Source organism: Ovis aries, chromosome 13 (genome assembly GCF_016772045.2).
Source record: "Ovis aries strain OAR_USU_Benz2616 breed Rambouillet chromosome 13, ARS-UI_Ramb_v3.0, whole genome shotgun sequence".
In the NCBI taxonomy this organism is placed as follows: Eukaryota; Metazoa; Chordata; class Mammalia; order Artiodactyla; family Bovidae; genus Ovis; species Ovis aries.
In genome coordinates, this window is record NC_056066.1 from 28,872,021 (window position 1) to 28,900,017 (window position 27,997).

General features: G+C 39.4%; 2 protein-coding genes across 8 annotated transcripts in view; one reads left to right on the top strand and one right to left on the bottom strand.

Moving 5' to 3' along the window:
* Positions 1-16: 16 nt before the first annotated feature.
* Positions 17-27,983, top strand: SUV39H2 (SUV39H2 histone lysine methyltransferase). Of its 5 annotated transcripts, none has more exons than XM_015099594.4 (6): positions 17-70; positions 2,754-2,899; positions 16,014-16,685; positions 18,571-18,717; positions 20,370-20,499; positions 21,329-27,983. In XM_015099594.4, exons 1-6 carry the CDS (start codon positions 40-42, stop codon positions 21,433-21,435), a joined length of 1,233 nt encoding a protein of 410 aa, XP_014955080.2. In that variant the 5' UTR covers positions 17-39; the 3' UTR covers positions 21,436-27,983. The 5 variants fall into 5 exon arrangements, with proteins under 5 accessions (XP_014955080.2, XP_014955081.1, XP_042086514.1 ...); XM_042230580.2 differs by lacking the exon at positions 17-70 and adding an exon at positions 168-457; XM_060397386.1 differs by lacking the exon at positions 17-70 and adding an exon at positions 630-933.
* DCLRE1C (DNA cross-link repair 1C) overlaps positions 13,701-27,997 on the bottom strand; it is a 49,463-nt gene continuing 35,166 nt past the window's right edge. For all 3 annotated transcript variants that reach the window (XM_060397385.1, XM_004014239.6, XM_042230578.2), the window contains one exon: positions 13,701-27,468. In XM_060397385.1, coding sequence (XP_060253368.1) covers positions 26,492-27,468 — 977 coding nt within the window. In that variant the 3' untranslated portion in view covers positions 13,701-26,491. The remainder of the gene's footprint in view (positions 27,469-27,997) is intronic.

The window sequence follows — 27,997 nt, forward strand, 5'->3', positions numbered from 1 at the left end:
CCCGTCAGACCGCGCCAGTTTGAATGAAAGCTCCTCAAGATGGCGGCGGCCGGGGCCGAGGCGCCAGGAGGTGAGGGCTGGAGAGCGGCGCCCCGCACTGTCCCCTGTCCGCCGGGCAAACTCCCGAAGCCCGGGAAGCCGGGCCGGAACGCGCGGGCCGGCCGCAGAGCGACGCGGCGAGACATCGCCTTCCGCGCGACTGACACTGCGGCCCCGAGACGCGCGCCGCGGGCTCCTCCCTGCCCCCGGCCCCTGACCCTCCTCGCGGCTCGGCCCGCCCGCTGCCCGCAGTCGCTTCCCGCGCCCGGCCCTTGCGAGGCTCGGCCCGCGCCCTCCGCTGCCGTCCCACGGACCCGGCGGCCCAGTCCCCGCCGCCGGCCGGCCCAGAAACCCCACCCCTCCCGACCGCTGTTTGGGGGCACCCGGGTGGCGACGGCGGATCCTTGCGCGCCTCGAGGTCCGTGGACACGAGGGGGGCGCGACTCCTTTGTGATGGTTTGAGCGGGACGTTTGCAGTCGGGCTAGCTTTGGAACTGGGAGCGGGAGGATCCCGGTGGTGTGGGTGTGACCTCAGTGTCGGAGGAGCAGAGAGAGGTCGGGGCTAAGAGAGGTGTGAAGGCTAAGAAAATAGATGAGTGAGGATGTACCCCGATTGGGACGCACGGGGAGGACCGGTTCGCCTTTGGAGGAAGTCCCACTAAGTGGGTACTGGAGGCGTTAGCCCCTGGCTCACGGGAATCGTCATCCCCGCCGGGAGGGAACTTGCGTTCTGTTTCTGTGGTCGCCAAAGAATTCGGTGCTGAACGTGTGTTTGTGCGTGCGCTCCAAGACTGGAACTTTCAATGCCTTCTGAAACGGAAAGGTGTTTTCCAGCACTGCGCCTCTCCGCATGGATTATGGACTCATTATCGCCCAACTTTTCCTCCGCTAGGGGTTAGTGTGAACTAGTGTCAAGTTTTTGTGGTGGTCATGAAATGTTTATTCTTACCAATGAATTCTCTTTCTACTTTATTAGAGATAGTCAGATTGGTTACCAGGGGGGTTGCGGTGTCGTGTGTTCCAAGTTTTACTCTCAAAACTAGCATTTCCGTGGAGGGTTGCGTCTTGAATTCTTCTGTTACTTGCACTAAGTGAAATTGGTAGGAACAGCAGACAGATACACCTTCGGTAGAAAGTCCAGGTGATGAGCATAACGAGGTTAACTCTACACAAAACATCCTGAGGCTTTTTAAATGGAAGGGATGGATATAAGGGGTGGTTTGTATTTCCACTACTCCCCTACCCCCAAAACACCCCTCAAAATTTTTAGGGGAAAATACATTTCACTTTCTTGATCTAGAACTGAGTTCTTTTTTGGGGGGTGGAGCGGCTGGAAATCATATTTCAGGTTTTCTGACCATGAGACCCCTGGGTGAGTTTGGGAGGGCGAGGAACGAGTATACTAGGAACAGCTCTTCTCTCTTTCTGGAAAATTACCTCCAAACCCAAAAGGTTATCACAACTACCTTGGAGAGCTGCCAAGTAAAGCGTGCGTTTACTGACGGGTTTTGTTTGGTTTACTCCCAGTTTACTCCAGCCCTCACATTTTTTTCAGTGAAGCTGAAACCCAGAAAGATGGAAACCTCCCTACAGTCATGTAGCTAGGGGGCCTCGCGGGGCCTGGAACAGAGGACCCTTGATCCTCTCTGGTGCTTCTCGTGGCACTAGCCGGAAAGCCAAGTTTATTCTATGTTTCTAAATGTCAGTTTGTGTTAACCTATTTTAAAAAAATATTTATTTACTTAATTTGGCTGTGCCAGGTCTTAGTTGGAGGTACACCATATCTTTTATCTTAGATGCTGCATATGGGATCTAGTTCCCTGACCAGGACTGAATCTGAGCCCCTGTATTGGGAGCTTGGTGTCTTAGCTGCTGTTATCACCACCCTGTGTTAACCTATTTTTAATGCAGTGTGGTGGCATACTCTTAACAGGAATTTGAGGGTAGACTCTTCCACAGCACTGTTACTGGCTTCTAGAAGGTTGATGATGAGTGTATCTAATTTTCTTCAGGCTTGGTGTAAATTGAATACTCTGTATTGTCATCCTTGGCTTTGAAAACAATACAGGAAGTGAGTATTACAAAACTCAGTATACTCTTCATTATTTTATTGTAGCTCTTGGGTTAATTTACCTTGCTAAACTACATTGCTGCATGAGCAGAATTGAAGTTAAAATTTCATACAACCTTCCCAAATAGGACAAGTGGATCATATGATGTCACCAGTATATAACTATAGAATTAGATTACAGTTCTTATTGCTGGACAAAAAGAAAGGGAAAATTACTTTTTAACAATGTAAGATTATTTTAAAATATATTTAAGATGTATCTTTAATAATTTTGTGCTTGATGTCTACATTTGACTAAAACAGCAATTCTATATAGAATACAATGAAAAAGTTAAAAATACTATCTCAGCCTATCTGTGTGTAATCTTATGAAAGCTTATAGACATGAAACATTTTGTTCAGGTGGCCTAGTGGAAATTGATATAGTAGGGCAGAGACGCGTGAGAAAATCCAGGAAGAAATATTTACCAAAATAGTTCTTCAGTGGTTAAATTTTCTTAGACATGTAAATGGTTTCTTGAATTTTTAGTCTTATAAAATTGCCAGTTGAAGGGTGGGGATATAGAAGTCAAGATTTTTTGTTTTATTTTATTTTAATGGAGTAGCTATTTCATTAGTAAAGAATTCTATTTTCTTATTGTAGCTTGGTGTGTGCCTTGCCTAGTTTCACTTGATACTCTTCAGGAATTATGTAGAAAAGAAAAGCTCACATGTAAATCGATTGGAATCACCAAAAGGAATCTAAACAATTATGAGGTGGAATACTTGTGTGACTACAAGGTAGTAAAGGTAAGGCAAATATCTAGACCCTTAAAAAAGACCTAATCAGACCTCCCTTTAGTATTTCATGTTTCTGTAACATAAAAATAACCCTAAAAGTAAGCAAAGCTCTTCTTAATGGTTACAATTCTTAGCCATGATAAATTTATATGTCCTGTCATCTGTTTGCCAACTAACATTGAAAGGATTTTGAAGCATAAAATGTTCTTACATTCAAATATTTCAAGGTGCCTATGTCATTCTACATCCAACTCTTGATTATCTCCATGTGGATTACCAGAGCAAATGTTTTAGCTCAGATTGGCTTCTCCCGTCATTCGTTTTGTTCCTGAATCATATTTCCCCACTATCAGTCACCTGAGATGAACCTAGAAATTCAAGCCAATTTTAATGTTACCAAATCTCAAGAAGCATCACCATTTGTATTTCCTGCCGTCCTGTCAAACTCCAGATAGCAATGAGGTTTTGTTGTGCAGTAGAACAGCCTGGAGTTCAGTCATTTCTAGCCTTTGTCTAGTACCTTGTGACTCCAGAAAAGTCATTTAACTTCCCTGGGCCTCCCTGTATTTCTGTTTCTCTTGAAAATGGCAGGGTTGTTCTTCAAGAAGCTCTTACAATCTAAACTTTACCAGATGCTTTTGAGTAATTCATCTCTCCATTGCCTACCTATTCTGTAAGAACTCTGGTTGTTCATCTGTCAGTTCTTCTGGGTGAATCAATCAGAAATCCTGTTTTCCTTGTTTTCCTTCTCTTTCATCTTCCACATGGATTCTGCCATTAAATCCGATTCTTCCTTTGAAACATCCATCTTCTTTTGGTCTCACTGGCTTCCTCACTCAGTGGAATGTTGTGATGAAACATTTACCTGCCTAGCAACTAAACACCAGCAAAATTTCACCTACACTGTCAGCACTCTCTGTACTCAAGGTTGCAGTCTTCAGCCCCCAAAGAGCCCGGTCATCTGCCGTTTCAGTTTATGAACTCTTGCCTGGCTAGTATAGCTGCAGGGGTCATAGAATCACACTTCTTGGCTCCATTACATATTGTTTCTGTTCTCACACTGCTCAGTTCCACAGGACAGGCTTTTTATCTTTTGCTTGCTTCTTCCATTCTTGTCACCAGTTTTCCCAATTATAACTTTTCTGGACTTCTTACTCTGTCCCTCACCCTCTCATACTCAGCTGCAGACTTCTGCCTCTTTGGATTCTTCAAGTATGAACTCTCAACTTACTTCACACCAGTTATCTGTATCTTTGTTCAGAGGTTGCACCTATTTTTCTTTTTTTTCCCCTGCCCATCGCCTTTAGAACTTTGCTTAATCTTTGATGTCTTTGTTTTTTAATCAAGTGCTATTTTTCCACTGGTTTATCTTAATTGGTAAATCAGATTTTCCCTAATCTTTCTTTGATCTTGCGTCCCCACTCAAGCATTTCCTATCTTTTCCTTCTTCCTCATTTCCCATCAACTTTTAAATACAGCTTTATTGACACATGATTCACATGCCCTACAATTCACCAATTGAAGCTGTACAATTCAAAGCTTTTTGCACACTCACAGAATTATTCTAAAATTGGTTGTAGCAGTGGTTGCACATTTTCATTAACCTAAAAAGAAACCCCATACTGCTTAGCCATCGCCCCCCAAACCTCTCCAGATCTTTTTCCCGTTAATCTTCAGCAACCACTAATCTACTTTCTGTCTCAATAGATGTCCCTATTTGGACATTTCATCTACATGGAATCATATAGTATGTATGTGGTCCTTTATGGTTGGCTTCTTGCACTTAGCATAATATTTTCAAGGTTCATTCATACTGTAGCATATATCAGTACCTTTTTTATTGCCAAAAATGTCATCATATGGACATAGCACATTTGATTCATCTGTTCATTACTTGATGGACATTTGGGTTGTTTCTGTCTGGGGGCTGTTATAGATAATGTTATGAACATTCACATGCAAGTCTTGGTATGGACATGTTTTCATTTCTCTTGGATATATACCGAGGAGATGAGCTGTTGGGTCATGGTACCTCTGTGGTTTAACCATCTGAGGAACTGCCAAACTGTTTTCCAAAGTGACGTCACCATTTTACATTCCCACCACCAGTGTATGAAGGTTTTGATTTCTCCACATCTTCACCAATACTGTTATCTGACTTTTTGATTATAGCTGTCCTAGTGGGTGTGGAACATCTCATTCTTTTGATTTGCATTTCCCTGATGGCTAATGATGCTGAACATCTTCTCCAGTGCTTATAGCCATTTGTATATCTTCTTTAGAGAACTATCTATGCAGATCCTTTACCTATTTTTTAAAGTTTTTAAAAATTTATTATTTCTTTTTGGCTGCACTGAGTCTTCATTGCTATGTAGGCTTTCTCTAGTTGTGGCGCGCAGGCTTCTCACTGTGGTGGCTTCTCTTGTTGCGGAGCCAGGCTCTAGGGCACAGGTTCAGGGTTAACGGTGCACGGGCTTAGTTGCCCCGTGCATGTAGGGTCTTCTCGGACCAGGGATGGAATCTGTGTTCCCTCCATTGGCAGGCTGATTCTTAACCACCGTACCACCAGGGAAGCCCCTACCTATTTTTTTGAATTGGGTTGTCTTTTTCTTACTGAGTTGTACTAGTTCTTTGTATATTCTAGATAGTCCCTTATCAGATACACAGATTGCAGAAAAGTTTGTGCTGTAGCTTGCTTGTAGTTTCCCGTCTTACTTTTTAACCCACTCCATTTTGATTTATGCTCCTATAAGTGACTTCCTAAACTGCCACATTTGAGGACCTCAGATCTGTTCTCCTTCTCTGCAACATCCTACCCTGTTGGCTACTCTTTCTTCCTTGAACCTTTTGTCCTGGAGAGACTGCCTGGGTTCAGATTCTGGCTCTACTGTGTACTAGTTGCAAGACCTTCAGTACATTACCTGGTTCTCTTTCCTTCAGTTTCTTCCCTGAGATGAGTGGACAGTACCACCTCATGGGGTTTCTGTTAGCAGACTGGCCTGTGGTGGTCATGTGGTAGCAGCATGTGCTGTCATTGTTTCTCACCTCAGTCTCCACTCTTTCCACCACCAGTTTCTCTTAATGCTCTTTCGGAAGCTCCTTTGCTGTCTCTTGCCTGTCCTTCCTCTGAAATGTCGATACGTACTCGCCAAGGCGCTCTCGGCCCTCTTCTCACCTGGAAGCTGCTCTGTGGATGGCCTCTTCTCCGTGGTCTCTACTTGCATTGATTTGGCTGCTGCTGCTGCTGCTAAGTCGCTTCAGTTGTGTCCGACTGTGCAACCCCATGGACTGCAGCCCACCAGACTCCTCCGTCCATGGGATTCTCCAGGCAGGAGTACTGGAGTGGGGTGCCATTGCCTTCTCTGTTGATTTGGCTAGTGACCCTCAGATCTCTGTGAGGCATTGTTTTCTTTTTGAGCTTCATTTCAAACTGGGCACCCTGTGGGTAACCACATTGAACATATTAAAAACTGTACCCATTTTCCCCATCAAACCTGCATCCTGATTGAGTGTCCCCTATCTAGCTTCATCAAATTATAATCTTCACAGTGACCTATCCTTATAAATTCTTCTTTCCTCCCTACCCTCTAAATCTAACAGGTCATCTCATTATATGGTCTTACCTCTTAGAGACCATATGCCTCTGTCTTTTGCTGTTAATTCCTGTTCCACTTTGATAGAGAGTTAATTACCAAGGAATCTGCTTACATTGAAGGAGCTGCCAATCTTTTTTCTTATCCAGAATTCTTAGTCTTACAGTTCAGTTTGGGTAACTTTTGCTGTCCTTCAGCCTTCTACTTTTGGTTTCTTACTTTGGAATAAGCACGCTTCCCGCACGTATGTCCTCGGCAGCCCACTTATATCCCTCACTTCTTCTCCTGTCTAACACAGATTATTGAATCTGTAAGCCAGTATTACTTCAGTGTATGTCTACCGTTTCTGTCTGTCTCTGTCTTACAGTCAGAGCAGGTGAGAGATCTTATGACCCTGTCCTTTTCTTACATATTCCCCTCCATTTAGCTCATAAAAGAGATTGTCTCAGCACCATCTTCTTCAGAGTCATTACAGTTCCTGAAACACAGCTCTGATTGCACTAGGACCTTCCTTTAGCCCTTTCAGTGGCTCCCTGGTGTCTGCCAATCTAAACTGAGTCCCTTTGGACTGATGCTCTCTATCATTGGGCCTCAAAACCCCTTCCCAGCTTCATCTCCTATAACATATCCTACTTCCCAACCACACTGATATGCTAGAAAGTTCTTCCATGTAGCTAAGGCTTACTGAATGTGTAGTATGAGCTGAGCACTCTTCTGAGCATTGAGAATTTAGCTTAACAACAGACAGAGCCTATATTCTAATTCCTGAACACATCATGCACCTTCGTGCCTTTTGACTTTTCTCATCCATTTCTCTCTCTGAAACATTGTTTTTCTTCTCTCCTTTGCAAAATCCTGCATGCCTGCAAAGTTCGGCTGAAAGGTTACACCAACCACAGAGGCTCCTTCCTTGCTCACCTCAGCAAAATTACTTCCTTTATATTCAGGATAAGCACTGTTCTTGTCATTATTCTAAAACGTGTCACATTTTGTGGCTTTGTTTGATACCTTCCCTGCTTAACTATCCACCATTTGAGGGCCAAGACTATGTCTTACTATAAACTGAAGTGTACAGTGGGTATTTAGTTCATGGTTGATGAATTGGTTTTTTATGTCAGTGGTTTCTCCAGTCCTCACAATGACCGTTGGACCAGGTCGTCATAGCATCATGCTTAAATGACAGCACCAATTTACTGACTGATGTCTGCTGATTCATCTTTCTGTAGTCTCAGTAAACATTTGAGATTCTTCTTTGTATCAAGTGCTACATTAGGCAACGGGAACATAAAGATTAATGAGAAATGGTCCCTAACCTTAAGGAGCTCACAGACCAGTGAACAAGATTGATAAGTAAACCAACCAATGCGGTATTGACTAGTAAGCGCTAGGACAGACATCTGACATGATTGGTGGGAGGAAGGCCTAGGCTGACTCTGAGAAGGCTTCCTGGAAAAGATTACATCCAGCTGGGACCTCATAAGACGAATGGAGTCTCACCTTAAGGCTTTAGCACAGAGAATGGAGGGGAAGGATCTGGGATTTGGAGATGATGAGAGACAAGTGAAGGAACTCCAGCCGTCCTACTGCAGAGAGCATCATCTGGTTCTACAAAGTGTGACACTACATCCCGAGGGTTTTCTCTTCTCAGTGAGGGAGAGAGCGGATTAGCAGGAAGGAAAATGACGCATGTACAGCCTACATGTTCTGAAAGGCTGTTGTAATGTAGGCGAGAAGTGATTGTGTCTGAGCTAAAGTAGTGACAGTCAAGATGAAAAGAAGTAGATGATTTGCTTAATTATCAAGGATGTAAAATTTCAGTCTGTAGTTAGCAGTCAGGGAGTTGGTTGGGGATCCAGCACTGGAAAGCTTGCAGTGGTGTTGGTGGTAGTCCTATTCACCAAGACCCAGACAGGAAGATGAGGCTTAATATAAGGAGGAGTAGGATAGGGGGCCAGATTGAGGTTGGAGAAGAAGGTTGAGAACATTTAAAAGTGAGCTGAACCAGTAGGTGGTTGGAAGTGAAGTGAAGTGAAGTCACTCAGTCGTGTCCAGCTCTGCGACCCCATGGACTGTAGCCTACCAGGCTCCTCCGACCACAGGATTTTCCAGGCAAGAGTACTGGAGTGGGTTGCCATTTCCTTCTCCAGGGGATCTTCCCAACCTAGGGATCAAACCCAGGTATCCCACATTGCAGGCAGACTCTTGACCCTCTAAGCCAACTTGAGGAAGACAGGTGGTTGGAAATGTGGCTTTAAATCAAGAGCGAACTGACTGGTGACATTGCCCTTGAAGTGATTGGTGGAAGAATGGGGACTGAAGCGTCGGGACTGGGTACACTTACCCCTTCATTAACCCACAGATATTTCTCCAGTCTTCTACCGCCTATCATGTCACACCCTGGGCACTAGCGATCTCAGCGGTGAATGACACAGAAGTATGGTCCCTGCTGTCATGGAATTTGCCTTTTGGTGAGTGTAGAAAAACCTTAACTATCACTGTACCAAGAATTTAATAATAGTTGAGATGAGGCTAGTGTAACAGAAGGCTGTAGCTATCCTGGAGAGAGAGGCAGTTGTCCATGAGGAACTGATTTCAGACTTAGTACTAAAGGGTGTAGAGATAATGGGGAAAGGTCCTGAGTCGGAAGAGAGCCTAACTTCTGCAAAGACTTCGAAGTATGGATGGAATATAATAAGCCAGAAGAATTGGAATGAGGCTGGAAGGATGGGGCGGGGCCCAGAAAGTGCCACTTCTGGTAGGCAGAGAGAGGAGCTCTTGACTTTCAAGTTCTGATCAGGGGAGTGACATGGGGGAGAGGGGTCAGGAAGGGGGCTCTTGCACCATGAGTGGGTTGGAAGGATAAGAGGCCACTGCAATAATCCACACAAAAAAAGGGGAGACGAGCCAAGATCAAGGAGCAGGAAGGGGTGCTCACAGGGAAGAGCTGTCCAAGGACAGACACAAACTGGCAAGAAAGGTAGGAGAATCAGAAGAGTAAACCATGGAAGCCCAAGGAGCGGTTCTCGTCAGTAAGACAGAGTCATGACGAGAGGGGTCAAAGCAGAAGTGGAGTGCTCCCCTCTGGATTGAGGAGGGGACAGGTCACTGATGCCCTTAGAGCAGTTCTGTGGCTTGGATAGAAGAAGCCAAAATAGAATGAATTAAAGAGTAAGTTGGAAGTGAGAAAGTAAAGTCAAGTAGCATGGGCAACTCTTCAAGAACTCTTGCTTTCAAGAAGGGATGTGTAGGGTCTAAGAGTGTTGCTAATTTAATTTAAAAAAATATCTGACTAGATAATGTGATTTTTAAAATTGAATGTTATAAAGCATTTTATACTAAAAAAAAAAAAAAAAAATTCTTCCACCCCGTGACCTTAGTCTCTGATCTCTAAACTTTTAGTAATTTATCATATCTTTTAGAGATCCCTTCTTTATTCAAGCATTTATATCTCAAAGGAGGTTTAGTTTAATTTTGCTTTTAAAAAATTAAGGGAGAGTCAGATGCTAGTGAAAATCAGGAGAGAGCAAGAAACTGAAGAGACAGGAGAGGGAGGGAATTGGTGGAGGAAGGGCATCTCTCCTGCTGTATCCACAGTCCCCTTCATCTCTAGTTCCACGTCCATGGAAGGGTGGAAAGTCAAAAGTCAGGGCTATGTGTAGAGAAATAATAACCTCCCAAAAATAATAGGGGAGGTGGAGGATAGGGACCTGGAAGGAAATGGAGAAGGTCCGGAATAGCCAACTCAGGATGGGGAAGGAATACCAACTGGGGGAACAATGGGACGGTTACCATGATGGGTTTCTGTTGGGGTCCAGTGGAATTCAAAGGATGTGAATTGGAGTCTCGGTGCTGTGTGATTTTTTTTTTTCCTTAATGCCACATGTTTGGCATTGTTGCCCCTTCATGCAGAAAAGTTTGTGACAAAACTGTGAGTGCTCTTTATTGACAAACTCAGCTCATCACTGAAGAAGTCCTTGGGAATCAAATATTAAATAAATATTACCTAAAGGTTTGACTTCTTAAAGTTTCCAGGTCATTCTCTGTCTCTAGGACTAGCACTAGACTGAATGACACATACTAACAAAATATCCACATTTCACCATAGTCATTCCTTAAAGACAGCTGCAGTTAGGGTGGTTTGTTAAGAAATGGAATAATAGAAATCATTAGACTAAAACCTAAATTTTAGAGGTCAGGAAAACAGAGCTCCATGACTTTTCCAGGGTCGTGTTGTTCATTTGTGTCAGTTTTGGGCCTCTAACCCAATCCTCACAATACGTACACTCTCTCAATCAGTGGTGTGAAAATCCAGTGACTTTCCATTGACCAGAATAATTCTCAAACTGTGTTCCCACGTAACAGTGTGATTTTCATATTCAGATTCATGCTCTTCTACCATTAATATGGAATATTATGATCTCAAAACTTGCAGGGGAAAATTAGCTAATGAGAGGTAGATTTTAATTGTTTTTCTTTTTTGTGCTCCCACATACATGCATTTTAAAGAGTTTGTGCTTGCTACCTCTTTAGTGGCTACAGGCAAGAGGTAACACATACTAACAGGTATTTTAAAAAACCCATGAATTGTTATCTTCAGGTTAAGTTGAACAGCTTGTATTTCTTTTAAGGATTCATATGGTTACTATTGTGATTTTTTAATATTGCGTACATATTAGTAGTCAGATTTTTTGTTACACATTCAGAAACGTTTAGTAAGTGCCTAGGATATAGTGGGGAATTGTGCTTGGTGCTAGGGCTACCAGGAATAAGATTGCTTCCCTCCTGCAAATGAGTTGGCCAAAATATTTGTTTGGGTTCTTCCATCAGATCATACAGAAAACCCAAACGAACTTTTTGGCTAACCCAATAGTTTCTATTAGAAATGGGAACACAAGTTGGCAATAATCAGTCCTCCTCTGTCAAGAGTGGCAAGGAAGACTCCACAGGAGAGATGACATTTGAGCTGAGTTTTAAAAATGGGTGTTTTTCTGCACAGAAAAGATGAGACTGAAATAGGTGTTCAGTAGACAAATGGAAGCAGATATTCTAACTAGAAATAACTGTGTGAGCAGAGCAACATAAAGGTAGGAAGACAGCAGTTCAGTGTGGCTGGAGGGTGGTGTGTGAATGGGGCCGTATTGGAACACTGAGTCAGAGACCAAATCAAGAATAATCTTTGTTATAATTGGAAGTTGGAGTTAATTCTTTAGGCAGTGGGAGAACCATTAAAATTTTTAAGCAAGAAAATAACAGAATGACTGGTAGTGTGCTGGGGGGGTTGCTTTTTGTTTTTATTAAAAATCTATACTTCAGTAGAGAAGGATAGATGGATTGTTGTTAGTCCAGAGGCAGGGAAACCAGTAGGAGATGAGTGCCATAATCTGGGCAAGACTGAAGGCTTGAAGTAAATAGCATTATGTTAATAGAGATGGATGAAAGGATCTAAGGAAGTTCGCTGATGGGGGATTGACCTCCTGATTTGCGGCTTGTGTGACCAGGCAGATGGGGGTAAGGCTGCTTTGATGAGAATACAGAGGAAAACTGCTTAGGAACAGTGGTGAGTTCCCTGTGGGCAGATTAAGAACCTACTGGACATCCAGTAGGTCACTGACTCCATAGGGTTGCCGCTAAAATTCTGGGAGTGTCAGCGTACAGTTAAGACCATTGGAGTAATGAGGTTGCGCAGAGAGAATGTTTAGAGGAAGAATTCTTAGGCTAGAATCCAAATATCCTGAAAGTACCCATTGTATCATACATGTAACTTTTGATAGGGGAAAGTCTGTAGCTCTCTGGAGATTCTCAAAAGAGACAAACACTTGTTTAGTGTGAAAAGGGACCAAGGACAGAATCCTGAGTGACTACATTGTTTTAAGTGATGAGCAGAGATCTCAGCAAAGAAGGCAGAGAAGGAACAAAAATGGAGAGAGAACTATGATACCAGAGCCTAAGGAATGGCCAGATGAGGACTGAGTTGGCTTGGCAGTTGGAAGATTGGTAAAATGTTTTAATATACAAGATAAAACTAAATGTATTTATTTTGAATGACACTTCCTACAGAAACACCATGGTTTCTAAGAGTTGTTAAAACCATTGGCCTACAACAAAGCTCAGATGCCGCAGTCAGGTTTCAAGGCTGTCCCAAATTTGCTCTTCTCTTGCTGTTGCAGTTTAATCTCTTGCTTCAGTGTTCTCAACCTCAAAGCTAGCTAAATCTGTTTCTTCACTGCTTTCTGGATACTTCATGCAAATCTTAGCTCCAAGCTTCGCTTGTGTTTCTCATCCTGCCTGCCCTGTGCCCTGCGCAACAAACGCTGTCAGTCTTTCACAGCGTAGTTTGTTCTGCTTCCTCTGTGCCTTTTTCTCATTGACCTATATTGATTTCCTTATGTTTTAGTGGTATTTATTGTCTTCCTTTTTTTGGCCTTTAAAGTTGTACCACCTTGCATTGCTCTTTATTTTACATACTACTGCCTTCCTTTCCCAGTGAGATTTTACACTTAAAGGCTAATATTATCTTACATCTCATCCCGCCCCCTAGTGACTGAACTTCCATATGCTCATTATAGACACTAAAATATTTGAATGAATTTAACCTAAGCCAAACATAGTGGGGGAAAATGTCTTGAAGAAAAAATTTCATATGATGCATTCCAGATTATACAGGAGTGATTAATGGATCATTCTTATGACTCCACTCCATTTTTATAGGTAATCAAGAGTTGACTGCGTGTCTGAATAAGATATTGACATCCTGTGAGACTTAAGTTTTGTCTTTTATTTGAGAGTTTAGGGTATTGAAGTCATTGCATTTAAGTCAAACTGATTTCTGTATAAAATTATCTTATTTTTTAAAAAGGGAAATTTTTTATATAAAAAGTAAAATGAGGCATATATATGAAAAGTAAAATTTTCATTCTTATAAAATGGAAGAAATCTACAAAGTAGAAATAAAATGTTACTAATATTTACATTGCACTCATACTTTAGAAGCACCTTTACCATCCATAAGTTAAGTAGGTACAATGTAATTAACATACAAAATAATCACTAAAAATGCAAATGACTCATCATTGAACAATGTATTATTTTGAAAGCTGACTTCAGTGGCTTAGTGTTTTTAGTGTTTCATTGTTTGCTGGCAACTTCTGGTGTATAACTCAGGGCTATGGTAGGAAAAATTGTAGCAGGAAAAAAAAAAGAGGACCAGGGTTGCACTGTTTTATTTTGGAATCAGAAAAATGTAACTTTTATTTATAATTAAGGGGAATAGGTAATGTTACACAATGCCAAACCATCCTCATTGTAATTGAGCGTTTATGTGCTAACAACAGTTGCAAATTGTAGTCACCTGACAGGAGGGAGAAACCCATGTTATGTTTCAGTGAGCCAGTTTGACTAACACTTCAATATATGTCTAGGCTTTTTCTTCCCTGGAATCATGGTATATATTTTCATAGAAGTACAGTTTTTGTGCATATGTTCATGCCATAATTTAATTCACTTTTTTTTTGACTAAACATTTTTACCAATTTCACAGAGAAGCAGAGCTCTTTTCATTAACAAGCATTATTGTGTATTGAGTAGAATATAATAAAACATGGAGATAAGCTCCTTGAGTAGCCAGGTTGCCTTAATGCTCCTTACCCCATCGTGCCTCAGTACATTTTCTGGACCTGCCAGGTCATAATAAACTAGAACTAGTATGACACCCTTATTTTATAATAGAACCTCTATTTAAAATTTCAGGGGAAATCAAATGTATCCCAGTTAATTTTTTATCAATATCTATGAATTAAAATGCTAACTAAAAACCATAGAATGCAGTTTAATTACTTTATATTTCAGAAGACATTTGACCCTGGCACTCATGGGTATATGTTCGATATTCCAGAGAACAAAGAAAATTGAGACTTGAACAATTTATTACGTACAGTGTGTACACTAGACTTCTGCCTGCCAGTGCAGATGGAAGAGACCCAGGTTCGATCCCTGGGTTGGGAAGATCCCCTGGAGGAGGAAATGGCAACCGACTCCAGTATTCTTGCCTGGCGACTCCCATGGACAGAGGAGCCTGGCAGGGTGCAGCCCATGCGGTCGCAGAGTCGGACACAGTGGAAGCGACTTAGCACACATGCACGCGCGCTAGACTAGCTTTTTAAAGAGAAACTTAATACAGCACTGGGAGAAGACACAGCCTGACTCCTGGCGTGGGAGAGCAGGATTTTGGGTACCATGGTGACCAACAGCAGTCTGAAAGATAAATCAAAATATTTGATCTTTGGTGCTTTGAGGGCCTGTCACCTAATCCAGCCACAGGCAAGTGTCTCTGGAGTTGTGCTGTTCAATAGAAATATGATACAAACTACAGGTGTATACAGTCGGCCCTCTGTATGCCCAGGTTCTGCACCATAGGATGCAACCAACCTCAGAGAGAGAAAATATCTGAAAAACAAAGTTGCAAAGCAAAACTTGAATTTGCCATGCGCTGACAACTATTTATATAGCATTCACATTATATTAGATCTAGAGATGATTTAAAGTATACAAGTAGGTTGTATGCAAATACTGTGCCATTTTACATTTGGGACTTGAGCATAGTGGATTTTAGTATCTGAGAGGGGTCCTGAAACCAATCCTCTGGTGAATACCAAAGGACAACTATAATCTTAAAAAAATTTTTCTCATAACTGTGTTAAACAAAATGGAAAGAACAAGGTGAGACTTCTTTTAATAACACGTTTAATTTAACCCCAAATATTATTTCCACGTGTAATCAGTGCTTTTAAAGTAAACAGTGTACATTATTTTTGTGCTGCGTCTTCGAAGGGCAGTGTGTGTTACACATAGAGCACATCTCAGTTTGGACCAGCCACATTCAGTAGCGACATGCAGCCAGGAATGACGGAGACAGTTCACTCTGGGAAATCTAGGGAGCTGTGTGTGTCCTGGACATTAATGAAAAGGAACTACCCTCATATCCAATGTAAAATATTAAATTATAGACCTTGTTCAGTCACCAAGTCGTGTCCAACTCTTTGTGATCCCATGGACTGCAGCACTGCAGGCCTCCCTGTCCCTCACTGTCTCCTGGAATTCGCCCAAGTTCATGTCCATTGAATTGGTTATTACAGACCTTAGAGGGTGGTGCCTCCGGCTGTGCTGGCCAAGCAAGCCACTGACCTATGTCATAAATTCGTTTTGGTACAACTTATTTCCATATAAAGATAAATACTGTTTTGTTTAACTTGATCACTGGTAACATATTCATGAATTTCATTACTTTTATCTTTCTCCAGGTGTGACTCTTGCCTGTGGTCAAACATTATGCTATATCTAAGTTTTCTGTACATATTTTATGTAATATAAAGAAAAACAGCTTTATTTTATGATTTGTATTTCATCTGCTAGTAACCTGTAACTATTATGAATTTTATTAAGAAAAATAATAATGAATACCCTTCAAGATATTAAATTATTTTTGGTAAATGGATATGTCATAATCTGATTTGCATTTTCTTTTATATTTTAAGGATATGGAATATTATCTTGTAAAATGGAAAGGATGGCCAGATTCTACAAATACTTGGGAACCTTTGCAAAATCTGAAGTGCCCATTACTACTTCAGCAGTTCTCTAATGACAAGCATAATTATCTATCTCAGGTAAAGAAGGGCAAAGCAGTAACTCTAAAAGAAAATCACAGAGCCTTGAAACCTGCTGTTGCTGAATACATTGTGAAGAAGGCTAAACAAAGGATAGCCCTGCAGAGATGGCAGGATGAACTCAACAGAAGGAAGACTCACAAAGGAATGATTTTTGTTGAAAATACTGTGGACTTAGAGGGGCCACCTTCAGACTTCTACTACATTAATGAATACAAACCAGCTCCTGGAATCAGCTTAGTAAATGAAGCTACCTTTGGTTGTTCATGCACAGATTGCTTCTTTGAAAAATGTTGTCCTGCTGAAGCTGGAGTTCTTTTGGCTTATAATAAAAATCAACAAATTAAAATCCCACCTGGTACCCCCATTTACGAGTGCAACTCAAGGTGTCAATGTGGACCCGACTGTCCCAACAGGATCGTACAGAAAGGCACACAGTATTCACTGTGCATCTTTCGAACTAGCAATGGCTGTGGCTGGGGTGTAAAAACCCTTGTGAAGATTAAAAGAATGAGTTTTGTCATGGAATATGTTGGAGAGGTACGTTCACCTTCTCTCATAGCAGATAATGTACAAGGAAGGTTTATGCTTTTGAAAAGTTGCCTTTTTAACCTCCGTGACAAACATTTGGTATGTTTTGATAATTGTTGCAAATATGTACAAATTTCAGGTTTGAAAGAAGGGTTCACTGGTATCATTAAAAATATAAACTTGAATATGAATCAAAAAATTAATGACAAATGTAGTAGTCATCTTTCAACAAACACCCAGTCATAGTCACTGAAACTGGCATTTGTAAATTTGAAAATATGACAACTATTTTTACACAAGAGTCCTAAGACAATTTTGAAAATCAGATATAAATACATCCTGACTTGGAAACTTTGCGGGGGGGTGGTTACTTTTTAACTGGAGGAAAATTGCTGTACCATGTTGTGTTGGTTTCTGCTGTACAACAACGAAAATCAGTCATATATATATGTATCCCTACCCCTCCCTCTTAGGGCTCCCTCCCCCCATCCCACCCCTCTAGGTCATCACAGAGTACCAGGCTGGGCTCCGGAAACTTAAATTGTAATTCACTTCCTCCATTTGACCAAATATGATTATGCGTAGTCGGCAAAACTCGGTTTTGTACCAGTAGGAGAGACTGTAGAGTAAGTGGACGATTTATGACCAAGTACTATAAAATACACATAAAAACAGGTATTGCATCCGCCAGCAAGGAATGTCCAAATCCTTTGTAACTCGGTTACAAAGACTGTTCTCTAAATTACCAAATACTAAGTAAATTGTCTTTATACATGCAGTGTAGATCTACAGAAGATAGTATTTACTGCATACTATTCTAAGCACCTTGTGTTTTAACTTATGAATTCTGTCAGCAACTCTATGACATGGTAGCATTCTCTCCGTTATTATACAGGAGGAAACTGAGGCACAGAGAAAAATAAAGCAACTCACCCAGGGACACTTAATAGTAACAAAGAACCAACATTCAAAACCAAGGCTCTAGAATCTTGACCCCTGCACCATTCTTCCCCAGACTGAATGGTGGGAGAGGCTGTGGCTAGAAAAATACAAGTGTGACTGCATATCTGGGGTTGTCAACTCAGATATTTTAGAAGTTGTTTGGAACTGGATCACCTTTAAGTATCTGCATTCACCCAGAATTCTCAGGTTAAATTGCATCCCTATTTTGATCCTTAAATTTTTAGACAATGGCAGATTATTATAAATCACTGTTCAGGAGACTGGATCTCATATAATCAAATCATTCTCTTTTTGAGTTTAATAAATGTAGCTGAATTTGGTTGCCACCATGAATCACTTGAGACATTTTTGGTTTCTTAATCTGAGCATGTGGTGAAGCTGTGTTCTTCAGAGCGGAGCTCTATAGATGATGGTCGTGAGTTGCAGAATTGCATGAAAACCACCTGTTCTACAAAACTAAACTTGCCATACAGTTAACTGTGGATTTAACATACGTTCTCTCCTGTATTTGCAACTTATTTCCATTTGTAACTACACACAGATTAATTATAGGAAAATTAGCTATAGAGCACAGATACTTGTAAACTTAGTTCTTTACATTCTGGTGTGTTCTACAGAGAGCTATCGTTTAGCTCCTGTATTAATATATTGAACATATCAATAAATCAGAACCAAAGTATTATACTATTTCAGCTTGATAATTGTTGGGTTATCCTAATTCTCATTTAAATAGTCATACTTAGCACCCTCATTTTCTCCTCTCGTTTCCCCACCTCTTTTCATCTAGTTTTTCTAGAATAGTTTATGTAAATGTTTATTTTGATGGCACTTTTATTTATTTTTATGCACTTGAAGGCAATTAATATATTAATAGATTTATGGATGAATGTTCCTTCAGCAACAGCCATATAATATAGTTTTTTCTTTTTAGGTAATCACCAGTGAGGAAGCTGAGAGACGTGGGCAGTTATATGACAACAAAGGAATCACGTATCTCTTTGATCTGGACTATGAATCTGACGAATTCACAGTGGATGCAGCTCGATATGGAAATGTGTCTCATTTTGTGAATCACAGTGTAAGAGATACTTATTATAGACAGGACTAGGGCCACTTACGATAGACAGGACTAATTAGTACTGTTTTAAAGGATTTTCTGTACTTGAGGGATAATTATATACTTTTTCATTATTTCCAAAGTATTTTAATACAAGGGCCTTTTCTGTTAATTCCTGGTATTACTGCTCTTTTAGGAAAATTCATCAAGGTGTCTACCAAATACTATCCATTTTAAGAATCTTCACATGTATTACTTCATTTAAACTTTCCAACAACTTTATAAGATAGGTATTATCCTCATATAGAGAAGGAAATTAATCACCAGAGGAGTTAAGAGGTAAAATGTTGAAAAATTAACACAGCTATATGGGTTACAGAAGTTAACACAGCTAAATTTAGGATGTATGACTAAAGAAAGATTGCTGTGTTCTCTAAAATGTTAGGATTTCTAGAGTACTGAAGTATTTAGGGCTACTTTTCCAAATTATGAATTAGTATTCTTAATTCCTATTTGAAACAAATTTAGAACAGTTTAAATTTAGAACAAATTTAATACAGTTAGAACCTTAACTCCAGAAACTTACACTCTATAAAAACTATAAGGGAGGTTAGGAGTTACTAGACACCTATTTAGTGCTCAATGGATAACAAAGTTTTAGGCTTGTGAGATTGACATTGTCTCCATTTTATAGATATAAGGAAAATGTATCTCACAGAGTAAGTCTTATAGTTGGCCACAGAAGGAAGGTAGCCCATGATAATCTTTTGATGGGTTTTATACCAAGAAACTAGTGTATGATGAGTAATGAAATATCAGAGACCTTCTGACATCTTAGTTTACTGGTTTACTTAAACATTTAATTTTTCCTTAATGATAAAATCAAAATGCTTTCAAAATAGATAACTCTATTCAAGGACAATTTAACAGTCATTTTTATTTCTTAGTATGATTGACTGGATCTTCCTTGCATATTCTAGAATTTAGTGTAGAGTTCTCAAAATGATGAATAATTCCAATCAAAAGTTTTAAGAAATGATACTTCATGCAATATGAAATTGCATGATATGATTTTTTAAGAACAGTTACTGCAGTTCTTTAAGCCTTACTAGACCATCTTTTACTTTTAATAATCTATTTCTATTTCTGGATGTTCTGCGTGGGCCTTTTTTGACTGTTTCTAGGCTTTTCAATAAACTTTTGATGTAGTAGTCCCTGCTTATCTGCAGTTTCACTTCCCATGATTTTAGTTACTGCTGTCAAACATTCTCCAAAAATATTAAATTAAAAATTTTAGAAACAAGCAGAAAATATATATATGCCTTACTAAAATATTTACAGGTGAAATGATATTATCTAACACTTGTATTAAAATTCTCCAGAAACAATTAAGAAGTTGGGATTAGATGAAACAAGAATGACAGAAATGTTAATAATCCTTGAAGCTGCATAGTGGATGTATGTGAACTTACTTTCTCTAGGTTTATGTCTGAAATTTTCTGTACGGGAACACTTTTTCAGTGTGCATGCCTCAAAACTCTCTAAACAGTAAGCCACTTAATTTCTCATAGACTTTAACACTAATACTCTGGGAAATTAATGATTTTACATAGCATATAGAAGAGCTTATTCATGTCATTTTTACTTAAGTGGGATCTCATGTTCCTTTTTAGTGTGACCCAAACCTTCAGGTGTTCAATGTTTTCATTGATAACCTCGATACCCGTCTTCCCCGAATAGCATTATTTTCCACGAGAACTATCAATGCTGGAGAAGAGCTCACTTTTGATTATCAAATGAAAGGTATGATTTTCAAATAGTTTCTTTGATGGAACTTCAGTGTGAAAAATCTAATTAGAATAGAAGACCTTAGAACATCTGAACCAAACTAAATACTAACTAAATAGAAAGGGGCAAAAAAGGCTATAAGAGTTTGTCTTTTCAATCAAGGGCACAAAGCTAATCTGATAGAGCTAGTGCTAGAATTCAGGTCTGCCTGACCTTGGGGGCTGAGTAATGCTGTTTCTTTACATCACGTTGCTGCCTGCTTTTTTCAGAACTTCCACATAGAAGCTTATTTATTATAAGATCTTTTTTCAGTATTACTTGTATTTAAAAAATTTTAGCGTTACATTTCTGAATGTTTACTAAGATGTATATTCAAAAGATTGAAAATATGATGTAAATCATATATGAGCTTATTCCATTCCTACTTGAATCTGGCTTTTAAAAAGAACATTGAATTCTCTTTGCTTTACTGTGAACACTTAATTTTATGTGCTTTACTATATTTTCTTTGCTTAGGAAAGAAAACACATACTGTTTTTCTAAGTATGATGCCCTTTACATGTTGTGACTATTTGACCTTGCTTTATGGCTCTTAAGAAATTTATGAAATGAATGCTTGTATATTGAATTTTACTAGTAAGTTTCATCATTTCACAAATCCATCCTCGTAAATATCGGGTAATAACAAACACTTTACCTCTGACTAGCCTATACCATCCTTTCATGACATTTCATATTAATTTGTCTCTGAATATTCACACTTATACTTGTAACTGATACAAAATTTGAAACTCATTATGAATTCTTAAGTCTTTCTCTTGTATTTCTTTTTCTATGTATCCAGGTTCTGGAGATGTATCTTCAGATTCTATTGACCACAGCCCAGCCAAAAAGAGGGCCAGAACTGTGTGCAAATGTGGAGCTGTGACTTGCAGAGGTTACCTCAACTGAATTTTCAGGAAATAGAACTTATGACGATTATAGTGTTTTTTCTAATGTTAACATTTTAAAAGTATTTTGGACTCTTCATATTATCAAGATTATACACTACGATGATTTACAATTCACCTTTCAGCCTATTGACCAAATGCATTACTGATACTTTTGAAGAGAGGAACATAGGGTCACATAGACTAATTCTAAATATACATATTTAGTGGTTAGATACCAAACATGAAAGGAAAACTATTTGTAAATCAACAGCTATATACTTAAGAGGAAGTCTATGTGAATATAGAGAAACGCCTCCTTCAGTGTTTAAGTGTTAAACTGATGATGTAACAGTTGCTAAGATTGAACATTCAATTTGCCATACACCTTGAATTTAGAGAAATAGAGTTAGTTCATATTGGACAAATACACAAGTTCTATTTTTGTTACTGTCATTCCTGTTTACCTACTTACAATTCTTTGTATTTGTATTTGAGACAAATAGGTGATACTGAATTATACTCTATTTTCTACTTTCATTAAAACATTGGTATCTTAATGATATAGAAATTTAAGGTCTAAAATTAAATGTAAAAAAATTTAATTACAGCTTGATTTAATATTTTGAAGCAGTCTAGACCAGTAGGAGGAGTGGATATCTGAACCAGTAAAAGATTTTTTAATCTTATAGAAGAAAGGTATCTGAAGTTTCCCTAAAATTCTAGAATGGCTGGCTGATGCACTTCTTAGAAAGGACGGGGCATGGGGCCATGAGGGTCTTTTGGAGTGCCAAGCAGGGGAGGTGGAGCACTGTATGGGACCCTCTTGATAATATGAATCAGGCGATCTCTGCTGAATACCTCTGGTCTCCACAGTAAAAAGATTATCCTTTTAGAACAGCTGTATGTAATGATAGTGTTCCACACAATAATTAACATTGCATCTTCTGAATTTCAAGTAGTTTTAACATTTCCTTGCCACTAAATTTAATTATTTTTATAATTAATAAAGGGCCTGCATGCCTTTCTTAAGAAGTGATCTATATTTTGAACAGATACTTATTTTATACGTGAATTTTTTTAATGTGATAAAGCTAAAATTGGCTTGGCCAAAGTATGTGTCTGAATTATGAGACCATTTATTACTTGAACTCTGAAGACTGAAGTGACTATATTGTTTGGGGCAAGGGGGTTGTTTTGTTTTTTTCCTACATAGTGAAACCTAAGTTGGGGAAAAAACTATTTTCATCTCCTTCAGATCCCGGGACGTGGTGTCCAACAGGACAGTGGCAGCAGCAGCTAAGTCTGGCTTTTGCTATTCCTGACCCACAGAACCCTTGGGTAAAACTGAACTCACTTCAGGAATGCAGCATTTCACATCTTAATCCTTAACCTCTCTTCTTGGGAGAAGCTGCACTTTGTTAATATTGCTGTCACAGGACTTTGCTTTTTCATAGTACAGGGTGAATTGTTTACATGTTTGGAGCCTCAGAGTAGCTCTGCTTACCAAAATTTGGAGGCGCCAAAGAAAAAAAATATTTTTTTAGTGCCATTTCTTGTTCTTGATTAGAAAAAAAAAGTCACAAGGTGTCAGTGATTTTTTTTTTTTTTTTAAGTCACAAATTTACAGCTGCTCCCAGGGGCCAGACTTACTTTGAATTACAATTCTCACAGGTTCAAGATGTAACATGGTCAGTGTTTTACTGCCTAGTTATTTGATCTTGTCTACTCTGTGTTAGAGAAATGTAAAGCTGGAGAACAAAGGGAAAAATAACTATTTTCGGTAAACTCGCACTTGGTCCTTATTATAATAGAAATGTAATGAGCTTCTGACATTTTAAATACCCGCACTAACCGTGAGTCGTTAAAAAAGCTGAACTTAAGCAGTAAAATAATGGAAACTAAATGAAGCTGTTGGGAGCTTTAACTATTTTAAGTCAACATCTAGCTTCTTGTTTCCTAAGTTGTCAGAATTTGTTCTCTCAATATCAAGCAAATATGCAAGGGAAATATTTAGATCAAGTTTACAATATTTAGATCAAGTTAAAGCTGTAAATTAATCCACTGTTCAAGTTGTATTGATAGCAAGCACTGTTTTCCGTATCTACAGAAAAGGATTCTGACACACGGTAAGCTCAGGGTTTTTTCCCCACATATGCGCAAAATCTAGACTGCACTTACTTATAGTTAAGCAGTTTCTCTTAGCAAAATAAACTTAGTTTAGCATTTGGTTTTCTTTTATTATGCCTTAGCTGCATTTCTGAATATTTCACTGTCATTTTCAGTAAAGCTAAAGGGGCAGAAAATTATTGATGCATTCCTGACTACCTGTTACTGAGATTAACCAAAGGTTTATACCATTCTTTTAAATATTACTTTTAAGAAAGTTTTATTATTGTCATGGCTCATGTATTTGAATATTAAAGTACCATTTTCTACTTAGCATAAGGTAGATGGATGCTTAAATTTTTTGAGCATTAGTCACAAGTACTTAAACAGTTTTGCTAAGTTCTGCCTGGAAGTGCAGAGGAATTTTAGAATTAGAGCTGATAACCTTTGAGCAAGTCTTAGGCCCTGTGTATGTCCTCCTGTGCTTCTCATGAGTCGAGGAGGTTGGTGCTGTCTTCCCTAAACACACTGAAGAAATGGGCTTAGACTGCCGCAGTTAATATTAGCATCCCCACAGTCAGAAACTACACTTGACTGCTTTTAACGTATTTGACCAACTTCAGGCAGATTTTTTAAAAAAAATCAGTTTCTACTGTTAGTTTAAAAAAACTGAAAAGTCCTGGATTCCTCTCTAAGGAAATATGGTTAGCCTTGGGGTTTTTTTGTGATAATATAGCTTGGCACTTTGAAACTTTTTTCACTTATACATCACAATTCTTGAAGTAAAACTCAAATAGCCAGGTAATTAATCCTATCCACTTTTATGCTCTTTTGAGAGGCTTTAGTGCACAGTGGTTAAGAGCATGGCCTGGGGTGCCTGAGTGTCTTGTTTGAGTTCTGGCTTCACGTCTTACTAATGAACTAACCCCTCTGCCTTAGCCTCCTCCTTTGTAAATGCAGATGGTAAGTGTGCCTACCTCATAGGGTGGTTGTGAGGAGTAAAGAGTATGTGAAAGAATTACGCCTTGTTACAGAGGAAGTACCATTTATCAGTATTAGCTGTAATTATTCTATACTGTAAAATATTCGGTGATCACTGCAGGGTTTTTGATCAAAGTCTGTTCTAGTACTCTTAGCTATTAAATACATTCAGCTAGCATTTATTATGTTAGAATCACACCTAAAACAATAAAAATATGGCCATATGGAATATTAAATTGATGGTGATTATAAAATACTTCAAATATATTCAGAAGAACGTTTACAGGCATGTTTTGAACACCCACCTTGGATCATAAGCTCTACTGTTAAGATGAAGTCTTAAGGGTCAGTGAGTATGTACAGATGTATACAGTAGTTACATTTGATTATATGACTTATGATAATGAAGTATAATTAATTTTTAGAGCTAAAAATAAAAAATGAAGTCTCTGGGTTCCTGTAATAGGCCAGTTGTAGTTATGAGAGTTAAACATTTTGTAGTTGCCACTGGTCATCTCTAGTGACTTTATATTCACGTTGAATTTAGATAATGGTACTCATAGGGGAGCTGTGCAAAATAGAATATATAATTCTTCCCCAGTCACACTGAGTCTGTAGAGTGTATTTCATCAAAAACTCAGGGTAGCATCTGAGCTAGAAAAAAGGTTCCGTGTCCCCTTAAAACTCTGCATTCTTCAGCTCCTTCACCAGCAGCTATATTATGGTGCTCAGCCCAGTCTCTGTTGGTGTATGTATTAATAAACCAATTGTTGAGTAATTTAGGACAGAGACACTTGCTGTAAATTATGATTCAACATATTCCTCAAAGAACAGAAAGGAGTAGCACCAGGCCCCCAGCCCTCAGCCTTATCACGTTGGGTTACCCCTCTCTGGTGCCAATTTCTTAGCTGAAACTTAAAAGTCACTGTCCAGTTTTCCTCCCATGTAAATGGACACGGGCTAATTTATCCTTCGCCCAACACTTGGTAATGGAAAATTCCCTTCTGGACAAGTAAGAGGGCTGGCTTCCTAGGTCCACTTGGTATTGGCTCCCCTGAACACCCGGTTTATTCTCCTCTCCCACTGATTCTGCCCTATAACCTTAATTAGTCTTATGGATTCAGTACTTATTTTTGGCTTATCTACAATGCAGCCTGGTGATAATGCATTTCAGTTTCATTGATCTGCAAATTGATTTTTAAAGACTCCACTTAAGTGAAAGCTCTGCTTTTGCTTTCTTAATATGAAATATCAGCAAACCAAAGTGTTTATGAATATCTGTGAATAAGTATATTAAATCACATACATAACCTACTGGTGGATTTTAAAGACGTTGAATGCCTTTTAAGTATTTTCTTTAGATTTTAATTTTACCACTGTCTTCCCACAACATTCTTAAAGATGATGGAACACCTGAGGTAGGTAAGAGGCTGACTTTCTTCTGTAGCCATCAGTTTATAGTAATAGATTCAAGCTTATTTAAGTTTGAAGTGTGTTTATAACCTAGGATATAATCCATTGGTGAACATCATCCTGTGTGAACTCGAAAAGCTTGTATTCTGCTCTGAAGTGTACTTTTATCAGTTAAATCCAGTTGGTTGAGGGTGCCATTCTGTTCTTCCATATCCTTATTTTTCTAAACTTATTCTGTTATAGTTGTAATCATGTATTAGTTTTTCTTTCAGTTGTTTTCGCTTTGTGTATTTAAACGTTGTTGGTTTACTTCTTTTCCCCTGTTCCCATGTAATTATTGATGTGTTTTGGACATGAGTGTGAGCAGACTCTGGGAGGTAGTGAAGGACAGGGAAGCATGGGGTGCTGCAGTCCACAGGGTCGCAGAGAGTCACACACAAGTCAGCGACTGGAAAACAGTCGATATGTTTGGATTTAGTTCTCCTGTGTCATGTTTTCTGTTCTATTTTTTGGTCATCCATTTCCTCTTTACTGCTGCCTTTTAGGTAATAGGATCATTTCTAAGTATTCCATTTTTATCTATTATGATTTTGACTGGTATCTGTTAGTATAGATTTTTTAGTGGTTGCTCTAGAATGAAGTAAGCCTTTTCTTTTTTCAACTACTATACTCTCCCCTGTTGCCAACTTCTCATATAAATACTGTAAATGTTCTTGTTTAGGAAGCTCAGCTTCTGGAGTGCAGGGAATTTCAAAATCAGAGGAGCTTTGTGAATCCGCACTGCTGCTAAGAGTCAATGGCCTTTTCTCCTGAAGCATCTGTTTCCCACTGCTTAGAGTGGTGGTTTCTCCAGCACTAGGAAGTATATTTACATCCTGATCTCTGCTTTTGAAATCCGAATAAGTGTCCTTTAGGCAAAGTACATTTTGTTCTGGCTGAGGGGCAGGAATATTCTCTTTGATTCCTGGCCTATAGACCCCTTTGTTCAAAGAGGTAACATCCCCACTGTTTCTGTCCTGGGAAGATAACAAAACAGTGTCCGATTGGCTGTCCCAGCCTTGACTTCCTTGTTCTGATATGTGTGTTGACTGAGAGGAGGCCTGGGAAGAAATGTGCGTTGACTCCCCATCAGAATCGCTGAAAAGCTTAGGGGACTGGGAGCCCCCTGCCTCTGTGGAAGACGGGAGGTTTTCCAAACAGTCGTCTGTGCCTTCGTCATCTCTTTTAAAGAACACCTCCCACTGCGGTACTTCCCCATCGGCCTTCTGCTGGGGCTGGAAGACAGGACCCGTGTCTCCTTGAGCTGATCCTAGGATTTCTGATTCTTCATTTTCACTGTTGGATTCCTCGCAATCTATAAAGTTTGCCCAGAGGACTGTTGGCATACTCTCTGCTTTGAAGCATCCTGTGCTTTCTCTCCATTTCTCAGGCTGGTTTTGTGATATAGTAGGCGTGGGAAATACCTCAGGGTGAAGAGTCTTGTGGTTTGGAACCTTGTGCCTTAAAGGTGCCGGCAGAAGATCATCGAAGAGACCATCGTCCTCTTCCTCCTCTGTGAGACAGACAGAACAGGTGTGTAGGTGACAGAATGCAGAAGGAACCAATTCATGCTTTTAATCAAAAATCCAATTTACAGCACTTGGCTGCATTTTTAAGTTCACAGAATTGCAAATAATGGGAATTCACTCTTCTTCCTGGAGAAGTTAAAAGGCCGCTTATTATCCTGAACGATTTGACCTGACTACCAGCCTTCAGCTTGTCATAAAGCCAGGCAGTGAGTTGAGACTAGAGACCTGCACTCCCCAAATAAGACCACAGAGTCTTAATCAGTGGTTCTTATCTGGAGAGCTTTTTAAATAAAATAGCTTTCTACGTTTCATTTCAGACCTACTCAGTCCCTGAAAGTAGGACCGAATAATTTATTTTCTAAGTTCTACAGCTGATTCTTTACATCATTTCAGCTTTGAAACCATCTACACTAGGAGAGAGATTTGCAGACTCTTTGTGCTCTGCAGCCAGTAGATGTTCAGTGCATTGGCTGATTTAATAAAAAGACAGTTTTTTAAAGTTTTCCTTCTGTG